This window comes from Rhinolophus sinicus, chromosome 10 (genome assembly GCF_057876585.1).
Source record: "Rhinolophus sinicus isolate RSI-liver-muscle chromosome 10, RSI-T2T, whole genome shotgun sequence".
NCBI classification, from domain to species: Eukaryota; Metazoa; Chordata; class Mammalia; order Chiroptera; family Rhinolophidae; genus Rhinolophus; species Rhinolophus sinicus.
The window spans coordinates 14,615,388-14,637,138 of record NC_142510.1 but is presented as its reverse complement, the minus strand read 5'-3'; the positions used below and the strand labels follow the sequence as shown (position 1 = coordinate 14,637,138).

General features: G+C 55.5%; 1 protein-coding gene across 3 annotated transcripts in view; it reads right to left on the bottom strand.

The window, feature by feature from the left end:
• Window positions 1–1,800: 1,800 nt before the first annotated feature.
• The window catches only part of ABCA3 (ATP binding cassette subfamily A member 3), a 44,473-nt gene continuing 24,522 nt past the window's right edge, over window positions 1,801–21,751 (bottom strand). For all 3 annotated transcript variants that reach the window (XM_074322818.2, XM_074322817.2, XM_074322816.2), the window contains 21 exons: window positions 21,355–21,498; window positions 20,681–20,810; window positions 20,363–20,517; window positions 19,932–20,087; window positions 19,451–19,661; window positions 18,368–18,518; window positions 16,551–16,649; window positions 15,454–15,640; window positions 14,341–14,644; window positions 12,769–13,042; window positions 9,649–9,853; window positions 9,088–9,307; window positions 8,625–8,783; window positions 7,278–7,450; window positions 6,669–6,797; window positions 6,370–6,564; window positions 4,435–4,622; window positions 3,838–4,008; window positions 3,368–3,558; window positions 3,139–3,212; window positions 1,801–2,682 (listed from right to left, as the gene is read on the bottom strand). In XM_074322818.2, coding sequence (XP_074178919.2) covers window positions 2,551–2,682; window positions 3,139–3,212; window positions 3,368–3,558; window positions 3,838–4,008; window positions 4,435–4,622; window positions 6,370–6,564; window positions 6,669–6,797; window positions 7,278–7,450; window positions 8,625–8,783; window positions 9,088–9,307; window positions 9,649–9,853; window positions 12,769–13,042; window positions 14,341–14,644; window positions 15,454–15,640; window positions 16,551–16,649; window positions 18,368–18,518; window positions 19,451–19,661; window positions 19,932–20,087; window positions 20,363–20,517; window positions 20,681–20,810; window positions 21,355–21,498 — 3,648 coding nt within the window. In that variant the 3' untranslated portion in view covers window positions 1,801–2,550. The remainder of the gene's footprint in view (window positions 2,683–3,138; window positions 3,213–3,367; window positions 3,559–3,837; window positions 4,009–4,434; window positions 4,623–6,369; window positions 6,565–6,668; window positions 6,798–7,277; window positions 7,451–8,624; window positions 8,784–9,087; window positions 9,308–9,648; window positions 9,854–12,768; window positions 13,043–14,340; window positions 14,645–15,453; window positions 15,641–16,550; window positions 16,650–18,367; window positions 18,519–19,450; window positions 19,662–19,931; window positions 20,088–20,362; window positions 20,518–20,680; window positions 20,811–21,354; window positions 21,499–21,751) is intronic.

The following is a 21,751-nucleotide window of genomic DNA, read 5'->3' as shown; positions in this document are numbered from 1 at the left end:
AGTTTTCATTCTGCAGGAGCCCTTCTTAGGGCCTGGGAGGGTGGAGTTCCCGTGACCTGCTGCCCTTCCTTCCCCAGTGAAGGCAGTGAAGGCAGCTGCCTTCTTCGCTTGTCGGAGTCCTCTCCAAGTTCTGGGTGCAGCTGGCTTTTTCAGTTGAGCCACACCGTGGAACCGGGCAGGGCTTTTCTAGGCCTTGCTCTCAGCCCTGACATGGGTGTGTGCCCCTGGGGAGCCCTCAGCCAGGCCACACGGGGCCACACAGGGCAGGGAAGGCGTGACCTTATCTCCCAGGTCTCCTAACTGCTGCTGGGGGCGGCACAGGAGTGGAGACCAATGGAGGGCTGTGCCTGCCAGATATTAACACCTGTTTGGGACCAGCGTCTCTAGGGACCATCCAGGCCCGAAGGCCTAGAGGAGAGTGGGATAGGAATGGGGGGATGAAGCAGGCCAACTCTCCTGCGGGGGGCGGGGGGCCCATGGTTCCTTTCCACGCCCCTTCCCTAGGCTTTGAGCTGCCACAGCTCAAACCAGCCAGGGTAGGGTGTGGGGGGTGGGGGAGCGGGATCTGAGGTCCCCTTCTCAGCTCCAGCAGCCGTGCAGATGACTTGGGGACGTAGTGTGGATCCTAATAGCAACGCCCTTTCTTGCTGCTCCTGGGGTCCCAAGCTCCATGCTTGGGGGCAACCGTGGGCTGCTCACAGATACTCAGTCCTCTGGGCTCTCCCCGACTGTGCCATCCACCTGCCCCTCTGCTCCCCATGCCTACAGTCTTGGCTGTGCCCACATCCTCCTCTCCACAGCTGCCAGGTCGTCGTCCCATAAGGATCTCTGATCACGACAGCGCCACTGATCCTGCCAGGCTCTTCCACACTAATCGCCCACAACGAACCCTCCTCTCCCTGGACTGTGCCTCACACTGTTCCTTCTGTCCTAAACACCTTTCCTCACACCCTTTTTGTGTCGCATCACAGGAGAAGAGGACACATTTCTAAATTTCTAACGTGGGCTTACAACAGCCCCGGATGCCTCGTGCAGTAGGACTGTCAAGCGTGGGCACGTGGCCAGGCCGTGCTGACCTCTGCCCTCCCGCGGCCCAGCAAAGCCAACACTGGCGAAGCAACCACAGCTGCCAACCCACTGCAGGCCCACCTCTCAGATGTTTTCTGTTGGGCAACATTTAGGACCTCAACCACCCCTAGGCTTATTTTTCATAACATGGAACTAAATGATGCTAGTTTGAAGAATTTTAAAGGGAATAAAAGAGCTACTGGAAACTATTTGCAGCGTTCATAAACTTTGAGAGATAAAAATGCAAAGTTGAAACTAACCCAAATGAACCAAAGTGATGAAAACAAGTCTTTTCTAAAACTGAATTCTAAGGGAATATAGAAGGCACAGATTCGTAATGGAAATGTAGGAAACCATAAGAAATAAAAAGTACGTAAATAAAAAGGGAGCTGATGCTGAAGAATCTTCTGGAAAACGGCTTAAAGCCCACTAGTGACCCTGGAGCCAGAGGCCTCCTGCCCCCCGGGTCTGCGCCCTCCTCCCCCAATCCTACACTCTTTCATAGCTGTAGACGAACATCTGTCAGTTGGTTGTTTATATAACCTGCTTTGCACTTGCATTTTTGGCTTATTCCTTCCCTCCAGAGCAGTGCGTTCTGTACGTTTACCACGCACTGGGGAAAACGAGCTCTTGCTTTTGTTTGTCTGAAACAACACAGGAGGCTTGTGTTAGGGCTGTGGGTGGGTGACTGGGCCCGTGACCCCCATCTTGTGTGTGACTCACAGACTGCGGTCATGTTCCCTTCCAGCCTTTATTTTCCGGACAGAGTCACCATGGGTTAGGTGCATCCTCCATAGGTGGCCTCCCAGCTGATGGCTTCTCCAGAGACCGGGGCCTGGCATGGAGGACTGACTGCCTTCCCTCGCTGCACCGGCTGACGCTGGATGACGCTGGTGGGACGGTGCTGGGTGAAAGGTCAGCTCTGCCTCGTGTAGTGTTCACACGCTGAGGAGCAGGAGCTCCCAGGATGCCCTTGGCTGCACTGGAAGCCACAACCTCGGTGCCTAATCACAGCTGGCATAGCCCCCATGGATGGCAACTGGCGACCTTTCTGTCCATTCCTGGGCAGCCCAGCAAGCCCAGCTACTAACTATCCTGCCGGTTTCCTGTTTCACACCCAGAGAAGCTCCGTGCCACGTGTGAACGTAGACATGTCACTGGCTGCTCTGCCCGGGTCAGTTGCGGCCCCTTCCTGGACAGCTCTCCTGCAAAGACCCTGCAGCTTGCCCACACAGACTGCCGGACCCGCTTTTGGTTGGGATCTTGAGTTTTGGAGATCGGGGTTCAGCGACCACCTTAGACCTGGATGTTTACATGATGCCTCCTGGTGTGAGGGCACCGATCCACCCCGTCCGTATTGTGCCTTGATTCTCAGAGCCGTCATAGAAAACAGTGATCAGAAATAAAGGTGCAGGATAAGATGTACTCGGAGGGAGAGGATGCCCACCTGTGTGCCCGCTGGCCCCGCCCCTTCCAGGCTGCTCACGGCCCCTCATCCTCGCCAGGGGGCTGCAGGTGGGCGAAGCTCAGGAAGACTTGCTCCAATGAGATCTGGCTCACAGAGTAGTCGTCCACTCCGTACTTCTCCTTGGCCTTCTCCAGGATACCAAAGACCTTTGGGAAGCAGAAAAGCCACTGTTAACAAGCGGAGAGCCCTGCTTCTTGGCTGGTCTGGGAGTCCTCTGGCCATAGGGATGGTATCGTCCCCCAGATCCTACCCCTGCACAGTTCCGCCCCTAGAGCACCCACAGGGAGTCAGCTGTACAGGGTGAGAGGGTGAGCCAAGCTCCAGAGGGAGGAGGTGGGCTGTGCTCAGTGAGCCAGGTTTCCTCCAGACTCTTTCCAGCTCAGCGTACGACCCTAGGCAAGTTGTGTTCCCTCTCTGAACCAGTTTCCTCTTTTGCACCAAATTTTGTCCAACTCAAACATGTTGGGTGAAGACCCCCAAACCTGACAGATATTAGGGTGAGGATTAGAGCAGAAACTGGTTCCTCCTTCGAAAGATCCCAGAACCGCTGCTAGAGGGAACTTCCCCAGCCCCAGCTGAGGCCTGGCGGGGCCCGTGCTCACCTTTGCCCAGCTGAGGTCATCGCCGGGCAGGTGGTAATGGACCATCCCTTGGTGCTCATCTTCCAGGATGCTGCCTGCACAAAGGAGAAACCTTGTCCCCACGAGGGCTGGGTTAGCAGGCCAGGGGAGGGCAGTCGGGGCCCATGAAATCATGGCCCTCATCCCAGAGGTCAGGGATGGGGGACTTGGTAGGGGCAAGGCGCGATGTCCTCTATGCATCTTCACAAACCTGGGAAGGTCAGGTCCACGAAGGCCTTGAGCTCCTCCAGCGCCTCCTGCTGCCCATCGCTCTGGACCTTGGCCCGCAGGGAGTAGCCGCTGCCAAACTTGCTCTTGAGGTGCTGCGGGCTGCCCAGGCACTTGAACTGACCCTGCACCATGATGGCCAGCCGGGTGCACAGGGCCTCGCATTCCTCCATGCTGGGGAGAGGGGTTGGAGGCCTGACACAGAGCCGGGGAACACGACACCTGTCTTCCATGTCAAAGGCTCGTGCAGACGGGAAGGTGTCAATGCCCAGATCAGGCTGTTTCTGATTCCTATGCCCAGAGTGTGGCCCACCAGGCAAAGTCTGAGATTCTCCTGATTCTGCACCAGCTTTCTGCCCGGCCCCTCCCAGCCCATCCCTCCAACAGCCCCCATTCTGGCTCTTCCACTAATCCAGAGAGCCCAGTGCTACCTATGGGAGGTAATTACACTACCTATGGGAGGTGATGACGATGGCCTTGCCGGATTCTCGAGCCCTCGCTACGGTGTCCCAGAGCAAGCGCCGGGCTACAGGGTCCATGCCAGTGGATGGCTCATCCAGGAAGATGACCGCAGGCTCTCCAAGCAGGGCAATGCCAGTGCTCAGCTTCCGCTTGTTGCCACCACTGGGGCAGAGGGCGTACAGGAGGGGGCAAGGCTGATAATTAGCAGGGGATCCCCAGGTCCCAGCAGAGGACAAGGAGGGCCTAGTGACCGCAGAACACCCCAGAGGAAGAGGAATGAGGGAGTGTGCCTGGAAAGCCCACCTCACAGAGCTGGAGGCCTCAGAGAAAGTTGTGCCCAAGGGGTCCATCCACACCCCCATGTGGAGCAGTAACACCATCTGTCTGCACCTAAGGGGGCCTGACATCACCTGCGGCTGGCCTGGTCTCCAGGAGGCGGGAATGGCAGGGCAGCCCATCACCTGGGAGCTCTGGCTCCCAACCTGTGTGGCAGTCCCCAGCTCTGTGGTAAGGGAGACCCTGACTCCACCCTGGAAAGACCCATGGGTAATCAGGTTATGGGGGGCAGGGGCTGGGGCGCAGGCGCACCTGTAAGTCCTGACCAGCTTGTTGGCATGCGGCTCCAGGAGCAGGCCCCGAAGCGTGTTCTCCACGCAGGCCCCGATGTGGCGCTCAGGGACGCCCCGGAGCCGGGCGTACATAATCAACGTCTCCCGGCCCGTCATGTGGTCCAGCAGGGCATCAAACTGGGGGCAGTAGCCAATCCGCTGCCGCACCTGGGGTTGGCACACAGCCAGGGAGGCAGCAGGTCAGAGGGAGGCGCCTCTAGGTTTCTTCCAGCCGATCTGTCCGGGGTGCTCCAGAAGCCGATGCACGAGCCCAAAGCCGAGGCTCTCCAAGCAGCGCTTCAGCAGGACACAGGAGGGGCTTGCCTGGCTCAGAGAGCCCTCGGCAGCCACACTGCCCCATAACAAGGGGTCAGAGGTGGGCCAGGGCCGCGTCCACTATGGGCAGCGTGGGGCGAGTTAGTGCAAGAATGTACCGATTATACAAAGTGATTACCACGGGCAAATACCTGCCGAGGTATCAGCCGCTCATTGATGCATCAGGTGTTTGACAAACATCTAAGGTGTGCTAGGACTTTTCTTTCTCCCTCTAAAGACAGAGGTTTGCTGACACCACCTTTGGGGTGGGGCATCGCCTGGTCAGATGGCTGAGACCAGCGGAGTCAGCGTGGTCGCTGCATGGCCGCCACCGTCTCCCCGCTACCTTCAGCAGCTGGCGGGGGACAGGGGAGCCTGAGGTCTGTGGATTCCAGAGCCGGGGTTTCTTTCCTTTACACCCCTTGGGGTTCTTAGGCTTCCAGCATCTGTGTTTAATCAGCCTGGGAAAATTCGTAGCTATTACCTTGTCAGAGATCACCTTTCCCTCACTCTCCTTTCGTGTTGGAACTCAGACACAGTGTGTTTAGGATTTCTCACCCTTTCCTCCATTTTCTAGATCACATGTACAGTTTTCTCTTTCTTACATATATTTCCAGTCTCGTTTATTTCTTTAAACACAGTAAACACAGCTGTTTCATATCTGGGTCTGGGAATTGCGGATCTAAAGGGGTGGGCTTGCTTTCGCGCAGGCCCTCGTGTCTATGGCTTCTGGTCACGGGGCCTGTCCCTTTGTTTAGTTGTGTGCTGCTCAGAGGCCTTGAAACACTATTTGGGGGGTTCTTCGAGGCCTAGGATGAACCCCTTCCTCCAGAGATGGTGTGTGCTGCAGTCTGGCCGCTGCTGCCAGTTCAGGAGACGTGGTCACTCCCAGACACAGGCTCTTTTCTCTATTCCTTTTCTTGCTCTGTTCAGTGCACAAGGAACCTTCCGCATAATTCCCAGAGATGGAGACACAGGAGGGTGGCCTGGGTCATCCTTACCCTGAGGGGCAGCCTTTTCGGTTCAGCCCCATGTGGGGAAAACCTACTATTCCACCCCCTACTATGGGGCCCTAGGCCTTTGTTGCCCTCTTCGTTCAGCAAGGCTCCTAAACCCACGTCCATTGCGTGGAGCAGAGCAGCCCTGTCTCTCAGGGCTCCCGGATGTCAGCCAGCGTCCTCACCATGCTGTGTGCTCTCCCACGCTCTTCCTGATATGGTTTGTCACTTTAGGTGCTTTGTGGGATGCCTGGTGTGAATAGCCCAGGTGCCATAATTGTACATCTATGTGCACAGACTGGAGAGGGCCTGCTCTTTTGAGTGGGGCGGTGAGCTGTGAGCACCATGACCTCCAAGCCCAGAGAAGTGCTTCTCTGGGAGGTGCCCAGTCTTGGCCCCACAGCCAGGCCTGGGCCCTTCCAGCCAAGGGGCCCCTTATCTTCCTGTCCTCTCTCTCCTCCCCATTGCTGGTTTAGCTCTGCCCTAGGTCACTGTCTCATCCTGGTGTCCCCTTGTGAGTCAGAGACAAGCCGCATCCCTGCCTCCAGGGTACCCGCTCTTCCCACCTTCCTGGTGGCACCCACCTTCCCGATGGCACCCACCTTCCCGATGTCTGAGCTGATGCTGTAGCCCCCGACAAATGCATCCCCCGAAGTGATGGTCTCCTCCCCAGTCAGCATTTTGAAAGTGGTGGTTTTCCCAGCTCCGTTGAAACCCAACAGGCCGAAGCACTCCCCTTTCTGGACTGCAAGGGAGACCTTGTCCACGGCGAGGAGGGGCGCCCGCTGCTCATACACCTGCGAGGAATCGGGGAGAAATCCCAGCCATGGGGAGGTGGGGAGCTAGCTTCCGGGCGGCCAGGCAGTTGGGGCAGACCAGGGGCCTGTCGGGGGGTGCTTACCTTGCAGAGCTCCTTGATGACCAGAGGCGTGTCCAATGGGGAGTCCAGGCTGGGGGTCAGGATTCGGTTCCTTTCATCCAACACGTCCTGGTCCTCGGGCAGCGCTGACGGCCGTGTGTACACTTCCGTCTAATTGTTCCGGAAAAGAACCGCACGGGTGAGTTCCAGCCCAAGGGGTCCTTTTCTGTGGGAGAAGGGGCTGAGGTCTCTGAGACAGCCCACCCAGCCCACCCACATGTGCAGACTCAGGCCTTTCACCAGGAGAGCTGGGGGGCCGTAAGGGCTGAAATTAGCCCTGCTTGAAGAACAAGGATGGTGCAGGACTCAGAGAAAACCAGGGAACTCTGCTGAGGGATGTAAGATTTTAATACATGGACAGAAACTCCTCTTAGAGAAGGCCTAATATTTCAGAGAAGCCATTTCGCCCTGGGTTAATCTGTGCATCCAATGTGGTCTCAGCAGGTTTTGTTTGTTTGTGGGATGGGATGTATGTGACAAACACCTGGGCGCCGGCAGGCCCCAGGAGGACCTCGACCTCCTCCTGGGCTGTGAGTCCTGCTGGGCACGGAGGCCCTCAGTACCTGGCGCAGAGGTGCAGGAGCCACTCACCAGCGCCCGCCTCCTCCAGAAGGCACAGATGCAGGTTTTCAGCCTCCACAGCAAGTCGGTCTCAATGAGGAAGAGCAGGGTGAGGTAGGCAAACCCTGAGACAGCCATGGAGGTCACGAACCTGCCAACCCCTGGGGCACTCCACGCATAGAAGTTCTCCTGGTACTGGATGTCTGTGTGGCAAGGGAGAGGGCGCTGCACCCTGTGTTCCCTAGCACTCTGCCTTCTCTACCGAGTGCCAGCCTGAGTCCCTCCCTCTTGGCCCACTAGGCATGGGCACCCCAGCCCTCTACATGGAGACTGCGAAGGCGGAGGGTCCATTAGTTTTCTGAGGGTGCATTGTGTGTTGTCACTGCCACACAGGAGCCCTAAACACTTCCTGCATTTTGGGGTGGTTCTTCTTTGCAAGGGGGCACTTATGACAAATGACCGAGTCATGCCCCCACTGGCTCACTCACACTCCCTTGCTCGGGGACTGCACTGAGATGTAAGGACAGGTAAGATGTGCCACCCTCCCCTTCAGTCTGTCCTATTAAGTAAGGAAGTGGCAGGAATAGAGCAGAGACGGAGCCTGCCAGGGGGGTGTGGGGGCTCTGCAGATGTGACAGCTGAGCTGCCTGCTGAAGACTGTGCCAGGCACAGACAGACACGTCCTTAGCCTAACCCCTGGAACCTGTGATTGACCTACCTTAGAAATAGGGGCTTTGCAGATGTCATTGGTTAAGGGTCTCAAGGTAAGAGCCTGGATTTAGGATGGGCCCTAAATTCAACGACAAATGTCTTTACAAGAGAAAGGAGAGGGAGGTTTGTGATACAAAGACACACGGAGGTGAAGGCCATGGAAAGATAGAGATAGACACTGGAGTGACACTGCCCCAGGAGCCGAGGGATGCCAGGGAGCCAGGGAAAGCCGGAAGGGTGGTGGGCATGTGCGGGATCGGGGGAAGCTGTCCAAGGAAGCAGAGGACCAGCCCGTGTGCCTGCGAGCTGCAGAGGCAGCAACGGGGGTACCCAGCTCGGGTGTGGGTGGGCTGGGGGTGGGAGAGGCCGCCCAGGAGGGGGACCATCTGGACTGACCTTACAGAGAATTAGGGGGGGCCAGGCAGGAAGGAGGAATTGCACATCATTCTGGTGTATGTGGGGGGAACACACATCTTCTGAAGACATTTCCTGGGCTCACATCTGAGGTGTCTCAGTGCAGGGACCAGCGACCTGCCCTGACACATCACGGGCCCCCAAGCCTCCCTCAAGAACCTCGTTTACAGGAATGAGGCTCCTGGATACGCCCTGGCTGGTCCCCGGGAGAGGGCTGAGAGGAAGGGGCTGTCCACGGGGCCTGACACTCACTGTATTTCCTGCAGTAATGGGCGGCCACCTCGGAGGAGGTGCAGTACCTCCTGGTCTCATAGTTCTCATAGAAGCTGTTGACCGCCATCCCCAGACAGTGGTTGGGCAGCACCAGGAACACATGGTCCAGGGTTCTAGAAAGTTCTTCTAACTTTACCGCTGTGGGGAGAAGGCACAGACAGGTTAGTACTGGAGGACATACCACACTTGCCCCCAAGGACAGATCAAATCAGGGAAGGCAGGTTCCTGACGTTCCCTGCAGCGCGTGTGGGCCAGGGCACCCAGCTGGGCATCCTTCACAGATGAGGCACCAGGCTTCCCGGGACAGCACCTCCGGGGGGTGGCCCACCGGCCCAGTGCCCGCATCGGTGCCACCTCCTTCCCCCCAGCCCCGGGCATTAGGGCAAAGGCTCTGTGGGAGCCCAGGTCTCCGGGGAGTGGGGGGCGGTCTCCAGGCTCCCACCTGGGATGCGCATGATGGTGACCATGAGGAAGGTGGCCACGCCTGACAGGATGTTGAATATGGTCAGCCTCGTGTAGGCAGTCGCTGCCCCCGAGAAAAAGAAGCTCATCAGGTACATGAGGGGGATGATGGCCCAGCCGTAGAGCATAAGCAGCAGCAGGGCGTCGGCCACGTGGCCATCCCGCGTGAAGGCGTGCACGTCGAAGGCTTTGAACACCACCTACAGCAGCAGAGAGGGCGGTTTGGCGAATCGGGAGCAACGCAGGAGACCAGGCCCATGGTGCTGGCTTCAGCCCTGGGACCCTCCCTGATGAGGTTCACCCTTCCCTTTGCTGAGCTGTCACCAGGCCACCCCGCTCCAGGGCGCTGCCTACCAAAGGGGGACAGAGGCTGGGGGCATGGAGACTGACAAGGGAGGCTGCCTGACTTTCCCAACTGTCCTCCTGGAACCGGGGCAGAGCTGCCAGCGTGGACCCCGGGCTGGCTGTGGTCTGTGCAGGGGCCCCAAGGCAAGGCCCCTGGACACGCAGGAAAGGGTCCCAGCACCGTTGCGGCCCTCACCAGCAGCAGCAGAGCGGGGATGAGGAAAGAGATGAGGTCCCACAACAGAGCTGAGAGCCAGAAAGTGGCCACGTGGACTCCGCTCACAAACTGGACGTGCTTGGCTTGGACGGCCCTCTCGCTGACTGCCAGGATGGAGAATGTGCTGGCCAAAAATGCCATGGCGAAGAGCAAGTTGAGGGCGATGTCAAATCCCTTCCGGCCCCTGCGGGGGGTTGGGGGCAGGACAGGGCAGGTCACGGACAGAGCACAGTGCTTCTGGGCAGCTGGGTAGAATAAGGTCCTTGGTCACTACCATTCAAAGCATGTGATACAGTGGCCCAGCCGCTAAAGGGGGTTAAGAGAGAATTCCAGAGCTGGGGGGAGTCTCAGCATCAGGAAAATCCCACCCCCACGAACAGCTCCTTCTCTGGACTTCCTGTCCCCAGTGATGGCAGTGCCACTCTCCCAGTTGCCTTCAATCTGTCTCCTGTGCCGCCCAATCCCCAGACACTCAGGCCTTTCTCCCATCTGAAAGTCCTCTGTCTGGTTCTCTCTGTTCTGCCCTCGTTAGACCCCCACCTTCGGGAGCCTGCGTCGCTGCAGCAGCTCATCCCCTGCTGCCCCTCAAGTACATTCTACATTCTATATTCAGTTGCCAGCAACACCTTCTAGAAACTGGCTTTGATGGTGTTATTCTGTTGCTTAAAAACCTCCTGACCATTTCAATAAATGTTACAGAGACGACCGGATATTATGTGACCAAAATAGGGGAACACAGTACTGATACAGGCTACAACATGGATGAATCTTGACAGTGAAAGAAGCCAGTTCACAAAAAGCCACGTATTACGATTCCATTTATATGAAATGTCCAAAACAGGCAAATCCATGGAGACAGAAAGTAGACTAGTGGCTGCTGAGAGAGGAGAGAGGAATGGGGAATGACTGCCAGCGGTCACAGGGTGTCTTTTGGGGGTGAGGAAATGTTCAATAAAATTATACTGTGGTCTAACAGGTACATGAAAAGATGCTCAACATCCCTAATCGTCAGGGAAACGCAAATCAAAGGCACAACGAGATATCACTTCATACCTGTTAGAATGGCTGTTATAAAAAAGACAAGAAATAAGAGTTTTGGTGAGAATGTGGATTAAAGGAGACCCTTGTGCACTGTTGATGGAGATGTAAATTGGTGCAGCCACTATGGAAAAGTGTGAAGATTCCTTTAAAAATTAAAAACAGAACCATCACACGGTCCAGCATTTCCACTGGATATTTATATTATGGAAACGAAAACAGTAACTTGAAAAGATACCTGCACCCCCATGTTCATAGCAGCATTATTTACAACAGCCACAACATTGAAACAACCTAAATGTCCATTAATGGATGAATGGATAAAGAAAATGTGGTGTGTACACACACACACACACACACACACACACACACACACACACACACACACACACTGGAGTTTTATTCTCTCATAACAAAGAAAGAAATCCTGCCATTTGCGACAACATAAATAGACCTTGAAAGCATTATGCTAAGTGAAATAAGTCAGACAGAGAAAGACAAATATGGTATGATCTCACTTACATGTGGAATAAAAAAAAAGCAAACAAAAAACCCAAAACAAAACTCACAGATACAGAGAACAGACTAGTGGTTACAGAAGCAGTGAGTGGGCAAAATGGGTGAAGGGGCCAAAAGTTACAAACTTCTAGTTATAAAATATATTAATAGAAGTTACAGGTATGTAGTGTACAGTATGGATACTGTAATCAACACTGCATTACGTATTTCAAAGCTGCTAAGAGTAAATCTTAAAAGTTCTCATTACAAGAAAAAACAGTTGTAACTCTGTATGGAGATGGACATTAACTAGTCTTATTGTGGTGATCATTTTGTAATACATACACAAATCATTATGTTGTACACCTGAAAGTAGTATGTCATATGTCAATTATCTTAAAAAATTATATTGTGGTGATGGCTCCACAACTCTGTGAATACACTAACAACTGGGGTTTGTAGGGTAGGTGAATTATATTTGCTATGCTGTTAAAAAATAACCCCAAAATTCCTGCTGCCTGGTCCACTAACATCCTAAGCCTGAAACTCCTGAGCCTGACCTCTGGGTCTCCTAGTCTGGAGCCCACCAGGAGGCAGGTGGCACTTCTCGATGCCCCCAGCACAGCCCCTGCCTGCAGCTACTGACGACCTTGCCCAGGTTTGAAGGCTCCAGAAGCCCATCTCTCCCGGATGTCTCAAAGGGAAGCCCCTCCCCAGCATTTTGTGCATCATTTCAAAGCCCTGCCGTCTACTCCATCACAAGTATTTATCTTGTGCTTGTCTTTTTCTGGCACAGCAAGGGGAGCAAATGACTGCCACTGTGTCTCAGCTTTTGGGGTAGGGACGGCAGGTAGCAGAGCGGGAAGAAGACATGGTAAGGTCCAGGGCACGGTCTAGAATGGGGGGTGGAGATGAAACTGTCCCCCATAAATCAGCTGCCTTAAAGTTGAGTGATTATTCTGAAATTAACTGATTTTGGGGGGCTTTTTCTGATGGTACCCAAGTTTTGGGGGTTCTGGGACGGGGATGAGGGAGAGTCCTACATACATGGCATGACGCGCCTGAGGAGAGACACCTCCTGGGCTCCCTGACTCAAGGCCACTAGGGGGCAAGGATACCTGACCTTGCTTCGTTCTGCTGGCCTCGCTCACAAGTAGCCAGGCACTGCCCTGGGCACGAGCATGTTCAGGGACCCCCTGGGGTCAGTGGCTGCCAAGAGCCGGGTGCAGATTTGGGAAGAGAGTACGGCCACCCCCCAAGTCCCCAGGAGCTCCCGTGGGGACCACGGTGTATGTGGGATGGAGTCTCGCCAGCTTATCTGCTGCCCAAGAAAAGGGTGAGCATGGAGGGCTGAAGATGATATGGCGTGGGGAGGCCCTGGCCGAGAACCGGAAGCTTTCTGAGGGCAGAAACTACGCTTTCTCCACCTCCGGGGCCCTTGGTGGTTGCAGCAGTGCCGAGCTGGTCAGGGCTCAGCTGAATGGTCCTGACAGGAGGGGGAGGGCCTGACAGGAAGGGCATGGGGTCCTGCCCAGGGCTGCGGGTGGCGGGCAGGGCACGTACTCGCTGAACTGATCCTTAGCGGCCTGCAGCGCGCTCCGGGGCTGAGGGTAGTTGGAGACGGTGAGCGAGGCCCGAGGGCCGCACAGCATCTTGAACAGGAGGTTATCGATGACGGCCAGTGCGGTGGCCGGGGAGTGGTAGGCCTGGTTGTTGAACAGGGTGGTGACAACCGTCCGCTCACCGACGTCTCTGAAGGATGCTGCCACCAGGCATCGCTCATTAAAGCCGCCCCCCTCCACCGAGGCCCTGAAAATCAGGAATTCTTCCAGGTCACCTGGGGGACAACGACAGAGTCAGCAGCACAGATGACTGGCCCCCACGCTCTGGGGAGCTCTGAAGGCCTGGAGGAATTGCGAAAGGACACGCCACCTTCCACACGCAGACAGTCCACGGGCCCTGCTACCTTGAACACATGCTCGCTGCTCTGGTCTTGCCTCTCAGCTGTAAAATGGGGTCAGCGATGGCACCTACACTGCAGGACTCAAGGGTCAGTGAGGGGACAGGGACGTGTCAGTGAAGCCTAGCACTGACAGTTACAGTGGCTTCCGTCAAGGCCTGTTGTCATTACATAAGGATAAAGGTCAGATGGCCTTAAATACAGTGTAATAAAACCATGCCGCGAAGTGGTCAGAACCGAAAGGCCCACACTTGACAGGGGAGCAGGCAACTTGACCTTCCACGTGGACTCAGGCGGGGCATCTGCGACAGTCTCCTGAATCCCGCAGAGCCACTGGGCACCATGCGAGCCTCGCAATCTTTGGGCCAGGCTGGGTGACATCCAGAAAACAAGGCCGGGGTGGGGGCGGGAGCACGTGGGGAATGACAGAAAGGGGCACCCACCACTGTCTCCGTAGGGCCAGTCAGGGTCACAGTCTCTGGCAGGGCCGAGAGAAAGCTCTGGGCTGCAGGAGCTCCGCCCAGCCCAGCGCCCACTGCAGGGCTGGCCCGTTCTAGGCTGCCTATACATTCAGCCTTCTCCTAAAGAGGAACCGAATTCCTGCTGAGATCTTGTGACCATTCGGTATGCTGAATCTCAGGTGTTGGCCAGGAAGCGGGAGGGGAGCAGTAAAAGGAGAAAACCTTCCAGCACAATCCATGTAACTAGAACGCGGTGCCTACTCTAAGCCCAGAGCAGTGTCCAGCTGCCACCACCTGGGACGCCAGCTCGTTTTGGCGTTAGGATGTTGGAAGAAAACACCGGGTCACAATAATGCACATTGTGACCAGACTAGCGAACAAAAAAAAGGCAACATAGAGATCACTGAAGTTTTGCATTTCGTTTGAACGGTCCTGAAATACACGACTTCAGGAAATGACCACCTGGCCAAAGTTTTAGTCCTAGAGATGCCATCTGGTGTCTTCCTCTGACTCAGTACAACAATTTTCTCCTGCGAGAGGAGACCTGGCAATGTCTGGAGGCATTGCCTTGTCATGACAGGGTTGCGGGGAGTAGGGGGCCTACAGTGCACAGGGCAGCGAAACACTAATAACCCCCGTGTCCACAGTGCCCGGGTCAGGAAGTCAGGCTCTGCCAGCACAGCCTGGCCCTGCGCCCCCGGGGATGCCCCTTACCCAACACCTCTCGAGGCTCCTGGCCCTGTGCCTGCAGCATGTCCTTCAAATGCTCCGACAGCTGCTGCGCCAGCTGAGAAGTCCCAGGAACCGAGAAGGGCACGACGGTTCTGCCGTACTCGCCCAAGGTCAGCTTCAGGATGGGGTCATCGAAGATCTCAGCGGAGTAGTTGATGGCCAGGAGGGCCAGGGTGATGCACGTGACAGGGACGAGGACCTGCGCCACCACCATCTTCCACTCCCGCCAGCTGTACGCAGCCTTCTTCAGGAACATGGCCCAGAACTGCTGGCAGCGGAGGGTGAGCTATGGCAGAAAGGGGGGACAAGGGGCCATGCTGCCACTCAGGGGCCAGCGTCTGACCAGCAGCAGGTGTGGTCCACATGTGGGCCTGGGGCCTTTGGCTGACATTTACGCCCTGGAGCCCCGAGCTTCTTGCAGGTCTCGGAAAATGACATGCAGGACGTGTGTACATGTCCCTGCAGGTCCCAACGTGGGCCTCGGGGGTCTCACAACAGGCAGGGCAGACGCTGTTTCCTTGTTGCAGGACATCAGGGAACCAGCTGCAATCTCACAGGGAGGCCAAGGCCTCCGCCTCACCCCCGCTCCTGGTAGGACAGCAGCTGTGCTTGCAGCTGGACCAACTCCCCAATCTGCCTGTTCCCTAACCTCACCCCTTAACGCTCCTCTAAGTGTGGGGAGTGTCAGAGTTACAAGCCAGGCCGACAGGGACAAAACCTTGCTTTGCCACATACAGGCCATGCGACCTGGACCCACGCTTCTGTTTCCTGTCCATAAAATGGGGCCAGTGCTGCCTCGACCTCATCAAGGGCCGGCACACGCCAAGCTCCTGTGAACGGAGCACTGTTAGCATCATAAGCAAACTATTCCATCTGATTTGTGAGTGGCCAAGTTAGAAGATTAAGTTACAAGTGTGCAATTAAAATGCTCCGAGTTTTCCTTCTCTTCGCCAATGGGAGCCCCAGCTGTAATCTGCCCTCTTTCCAGCGCACTGACCCTCTCGAAGCCTGTGTCTGCCCTCATGGACTCTGACACGTGAGGTTCCAGGGTCTCTCAGTCGTCCTGCGCTGGCCGGCCCCAGCTGGAGCACTCACCCCGGTGTTGAGCTTGACGGCAGTGCACTCCTCCTCGATCAGGGCGCCGATGCCATCGGTTGGGTCCATTGTCCCGCACAGGTTGCTGTCCACTGCCCAGTCGCTCGCCCGCCTCTCGTGCTGGTACTGCAGGGCAGGCAGCTGGATGGCCTGGATGTCCATGCTGGTGTCGACCAGCTTACCGACCCTGCACCAAGACATACGGGGCCTGGTCATCACTCAGCTCCCCAGGAAGAGAGACGCTATCCCACCGAGAAGGGAAGCAGAGGAGGAAAGAGGGCAACTGTCAGAGGCACTAAAGTAGAATGCCATCAGCTTCGTAAGCTGGTTTGCTCATTTGTTCATTCATCAATAAATATCTCCGAACACCAGCTACAGTAGCCGAGAAACGTGCAGGAGGGACAAGCAGACAGGGACCCTGCTCATGGGGACCCCAGTCTCACGGGAGACTGACCAAGGTCAGCATTTATGACCAGGGCTTTCCAGAGGGGCAGGACAGGGCTCGGGACACGATGACTCACTGTGTTTACATTCGCTTAGTCTGTTGCCTGCCCTAAGCCGTGGATCCTCAAGGAAAAATATCTACTTCACATTCTATTTTTGCATTTCTAGTTCTTAGCAATACATCTGCCAAATACACATTCAATAAACGTCTGATACATGCGTCAACTGTCGAGTTCACCTGCAGTTCTAAGGGTCTGAACGCTGCATTGCACATCTTCTTTATGGTCAGAAACAAACTCCAGATTCCTATCTAACCCCAGAGGAGCTTGGCAAACCTGTCACTGCCGTGGCGCTCCCGGGAGGGAGCCCAGGAAGCGCACACACTCCTAATGTGATCGGAACACAGCTGTTCTCCGCCTTATGAATTGCTGCGCATGTCAGGAACCTCACTGGGTTTGTGCAGATGCTAATAAGAGTCACGATTTGAATTCAGGGCTCTGAGAGCTGGCCCACTGCCCTGCTCCCACCCCCGGCATACGTCCACCCGCAGATAGGTGTTCCAGATGATAACAGAGGGGACCGCTTTATCACCGTGCTCTAAAAAAATTATCCAAGTCACTGAGTCTTAAACTGATGAAAACACGTTTACTGACCGTAGGAAGACTTCCTCCATGGTGGTGACAGAGGCCCCAAAGCTGGCAATGCCCAGCTCCTTCTGCTTCTTTTCCAGTTTTGCAAAAAGACTTTCAAACCTGAAAAAAGACCCCGAGTGATGAGTTGCTTCTCAGTGACTTTCCAGATAACTCGTTCCTAAATAATTACCTCCACGCAATATGGGGGAGGGGCAGAGGACAAAAGACATGAGCTCCCTGAAACGCCATTTCAAAAAAAAAAAAGGTTGGGTTTTGTTCCCTGCCCCCCCACCCCAACATATTTTGTGAGTACTTAGGCCGGTAAGGTATTTGATAGAACACACACCTACATGAGATGACAAAACCAATCAAAACATTTATTTGATTTCAGGGAAGGGAAAAACTTTCTAAAAAGAAATCACACGGGAAAAAATATGACCCATTAAATGTAAAACATCTGCATGGGAAAAAAAAAAATCCCACAAAATTAGGCAGCAACAAATTGGAAAAAGTTGCAACAAAAATGGTTGATATTAATTAACAACACGGGTTTGAACTGTGTGTGTCCACTTATATGCAGATTTTTCCAATAAATATGTACAGTACTATAAACGTATTTTGTCTGCCTTATGACGTGAGTAGTAACATTTTCTTCTCTTTAGATTACACTATTGTAAGAATACAGCATATGATACATATGACATGCAAAAATATGAATTAATTGACTGTTTATGTTATCAGTAAGGCTTCCAGTCAGCAGTGGGCTATTAGTAGGTCAGTTTTTGAGGAGCCAAAAGTTCTATGTGGCTTTTTGACTGCGTGGGGGTTGGTGCCCCAAGCCCCGTGTTGTTCTAGGGTTAGCTGATGAATAAACGAGCAAGAGACATGAACACACAATATCCAGAAGAAGCAAGGCTTAAAGGCCAGTAAGCACTGAAAATGTTCAACCTCCTGCCAGCAGGAATGGAAGAAATACAAAATGCCAATCAAGTAAATGTGTGCCATTTTCACCCATCAGATACACAAATACTAAAAAACAAACAAACAAACAAACACCCTTTACTCAAAGCTGGCAACGGTGGAGTAAAACGGACACTCTCCTATCCTGCTAATGGGGAAGCCAAACACACCCCCTTTCTAGAAGGGAACTTGGTCCTTTTGACCCCACGACCAGGAATCTACCCTAAGGAGGGGCCACTGGAGATCTTGACAGAGCGTTTTCTAGAAGGATGTTCATTAACATATATTTATATATATTTGGAAAACCACGAGCATGTGGTAACAGAGATGTTATATAAATTACAGTACATCTGAGTCAGGGAATGCTATGCAGTTATTAAAACCACGTTACTCAATCAGGCTTGTAGCAAGATTAAATGTACTTTTAAGATTTACGTCCCAAAGTTTCAGAATGTGAATAAGTTTGGTTTTTACCTCCCCACGCTGGCAGTCTGCTCTGCTTATGAGGCAGAATTTGAGTCTATGACTCAGAATCTAAGGCTGAGGAGATACACAAATTCACAGTTCCACAGAGAACTCTGGATGCGCTGCTGTGCGTATTTCACCCAGTGTGACCAATGTGCCCCTTTGATGAGTCAGACACTTTTCTGCTTCTCAGAGACAAGTGATGGTTCTCCCAGCTCGCTGCACAGAGAGGCCTGGCACTTTGGACCCAGCAAGCAGATTCACCACGCACTGCCCATCACCAGCCCAGGAGCTGAGAGATCCCACTGGCCACGCCTGACAGGTGCAGGGCAGGTGGCGAAGCATGGAACCCTCAAGGCCCACTGAGCCTCCTTTTCGGATCTCTCCCTGTGCGTTCGCTCTGGGATGTGTACCTGTGCGTGCTCTCCTTGGGAAGAACGAATGACAGCTCTGCTCCAGCGCTGCTCTCCAGGGTGGCGTTGGGGACGTGGTGGCGGACCAGCCGGGAGATGCCTTCAGGGTTGCAGTGAGGCTCTTTCACCAGCGTCATGTGGTAGCCTGCGCCTGGAATACAGCGGAGCCCCCGTAAGGCTCTCTCACGTCTCCTGGACCACCTGGGGACCTCGGGCTCACCAGGCAGGCTCATGGGGAAGGGGCTGGAGAGCAGGTGCAGCTGAGCCAGAACGAATGCATCTCAGGGCTACTCAGTGCTGTCCTAAGGGTCTTGCCTCCTGCTCCCTAGCTGGGAAGAGATGCTGAAAAATTTGGGTACTGAGCATAAGGAGGTGAAACCCGAGCCAGACTATGGACTTCAAGTCTCAGAGTCTGTGGGAGGCACTGTCCGCAAGACCTGTTCTCCCCACTTTCTTGGTACTGGAACCCCAGAATGAAGGCCGCCCTCTCCAGCTGCCGCCAGCCTGATGGTGACTACATTGGGTCACCATCTGCTTGACAGGGCTGTGTGCTGGCCAAGGGAAGCCGCAGGAGCAAGATGTCCAACTCCTGGGGTGTCTAAGAGGAGGGGTGCTCGTCTTTTGTCTTTGTCCTCCCTGCTGGCGGAACGTGGATGGGACCTGGCATGCCAGCACCATATTATGGACCATGAGCTGCCCACATAGCAAAGGTCCTGATTCCATGCGACTCACCAGCCCTGAACCACGCTGTGGAGCATGCTGGTTTGAGAGCTGAATACTGGCAAGTATGAACAGTGGCTACTCCAAGGGCACTGGTGCTCTCGGCTGCCCCGAGGCTCAACTGCTATTTCCCTGGCCATGACCGTCCGTCCTTCTAACAAAATCAAGACTATCTGCTCCACTCCCCTCCTCACTAATTCTCACAAGGTCCTCTGCCTGGGGCCTCGGCTCTCCATCCAGAGGTAGGAGATGGGAAGTGTACAGAAGGCTTCTCCCATCTGATCTCAGGGGCCCTTCATGACGCTGGCCCCACACGGAAGGGAGCGTGGGCTGCCCGCCGGCTTCCTGCCCTCGGCTGCTCACCGTATTTCTGTTTGAGGAACAGCGATGACCCGCAGCACTGCAGCTCCCCCTTGGCCATGATGGCGATGCGGTCCCCCAGCAGGTCAGCCTCGTCCATGAAATGGGTGGTCAGCAGGATGGTGCGGTCACTTTTCTGCTGCTGAAGAAGGTCCCAGATGGCCCTCCTGGAGATGGCATCCATGCCTGAGGTGGGCTCGTCCAGCATCAGCACCTGGAAGACAGAGGGACAGCCCTGTGACAATGGCAGAGCCACACCCAGGTGCAGGCTGGCTGTACTGTTGGCCCTGAGTGGCTCAAGTTCCACGAAGCAGCAGCAGTACCGCCTTTGCCACGCTTCCCATCCAGGGTGTCCAGGGCCGAGGAGCCTGGGCCAGCAGCCAGCCCAGGCTGATGGGAGCTGGAGGCACTGCCTATGGGCCCTGCTGCCCAAGTGTTTGTCCACCACGTGTGGGGGCCCTGCCCGTGTCCTGCTGCCCCTGACCTTGGAGCCGGCGATGAGGGCGATGCCAATGGACAGCTTGCGCTTCATGCCCCCGCTCAGGAACCTGCACCGGGAGCCCCGCTTGTCCTCCAGACCGAGGATGTGCAGCATCTGCTTGACTTCCTCAGGGCACTTGTGGCGCGACAAGCCTTTCAGCTGCAACAGCAGGGGACAGAGAAGGGGCAGGGGCTTCTGACACTCGTCCAGCAAGCCAGTTAGCCTTGGCGTTGTCTCATCCCATCATGGGCTGGCCTCCGAGTCCCCACTTCCCTCCCGCCTCCCCTACTCCAGCTGTGCGGGGGCTCCTAGGAGTAGGTTTCTGTGGCCGGGAGGCTACGGGCCCAGCTGGCTGCCTCCGGAACCCGAGCGAGGGGCAGGCTATAGAACAAGCTTGGCAACGACGACTTCCGCGTCCTACCCGGCCAGCTCACCTGAGCATAGAAGTACAGGTGCTCTGCGACTGTCAGGTTGTCAAACAGGACGTCATGCTGCGGGCACAGGCCCAGGCTCCTCCGGATCTGAACCATGTCTTGTGAAATTTCATACCCGTTGATATACGCCCGGCCACTGGTTGGGGGGAAGAGACCTACGGCCAAGCAGAAGACCCCCGAGGGTTAGGTGCAGCTGAATATCCTGCCAGTCTGCAAGGGGTGCGAGGACCTCACCGAGTCCACATGGTTTCACCTCGTTTTATTGTGAATGGGTTTGCCGGTCACCCCACTGGCTGCGGTGGCCACGTGGACCCTCACCTGTGAGCATGGAGAGAGTGGTAGTCTTCCCCGCGCCATTGTGGCCCAGCAGGACGGTGATCTGCCCCTCGTACAGGTTCAGGTTCAGGTCTCTGATGGCCGTCTTGCCCTTGTTCCCCACTCTGAACACCTGGAGGAAAGGCAGACGCCCCTTGGGATCTCACTCCACGGGCCCCTCCCACTCCCCTGTGGAATACCCACTGAGGGTTCTAAGGGGAACTACACCCAGCACCACCAGACAGCACAGAGAGGTGGGAAGTTTTGGGGAGAGTGCTGATTGGACGCCATGTAGCCCCCCGCTACTCTCCGGCCTCCCCTGCCCCCTCCAGGTCCCAGACATCCCCCATGTCTGGAAGTGAAGGCACATGAGGCCCAGGCATCACTGTGCAGCCAGCACAGTGAGTGTTCACTACAAAGCTACTGAGAGGTTAAGTCCAGGTGGTGGCATGTGTGGCTGATCTGACCGAGTCTCTACAGTGGGCCCTGGTGACACAGAGCCCGAGGGCTGGCCGGTGTCTGGGACAGCTTGTTGGACAGCAGCCCCAGGGATCCAGGAGGTAACAAGGCCTGCACGATGGTCACCAGCTTGGGGACAGCCCTGGGCAAGGCAGCAGGTCTCACCGCCTGTGACCCTGACGCCCCTTGACCCGGCCCGGCCCCACAGAGTGTGGCACCTTGGACACATGCTTGATCTTGATCCCAGCCACCAGGTCCTCTGGCTCAGCTTCAAAGAACTCTGTCTTGAGCGCTTTCTCAGGGTCGTCGTCTTCTTCCTCTTTCCCTAAAACTGTCCTCGGGCGCCCGCACCAATACGAGGGCTAGGATAGAGATCAGGTGGGTGTCAGAAGGCCCGTCGTGTTTGTGACAGAGCAACAACTAACGGACATGCTAAACACACACAGCCACCAGCCCTCGGTGTCCCCAGACACGGCCTCCTCTGTAGGAGACCCCACTCACAGCCCCAGTGCTGGGTCAGGATCCAACGCAGCCTCTCACTCTCTACCCCTGGGAAAGCGCTCAGCCTCAGCGTCCTGATCTGCCATAGGGCATGAGGGCAACTCACAGGCTTAG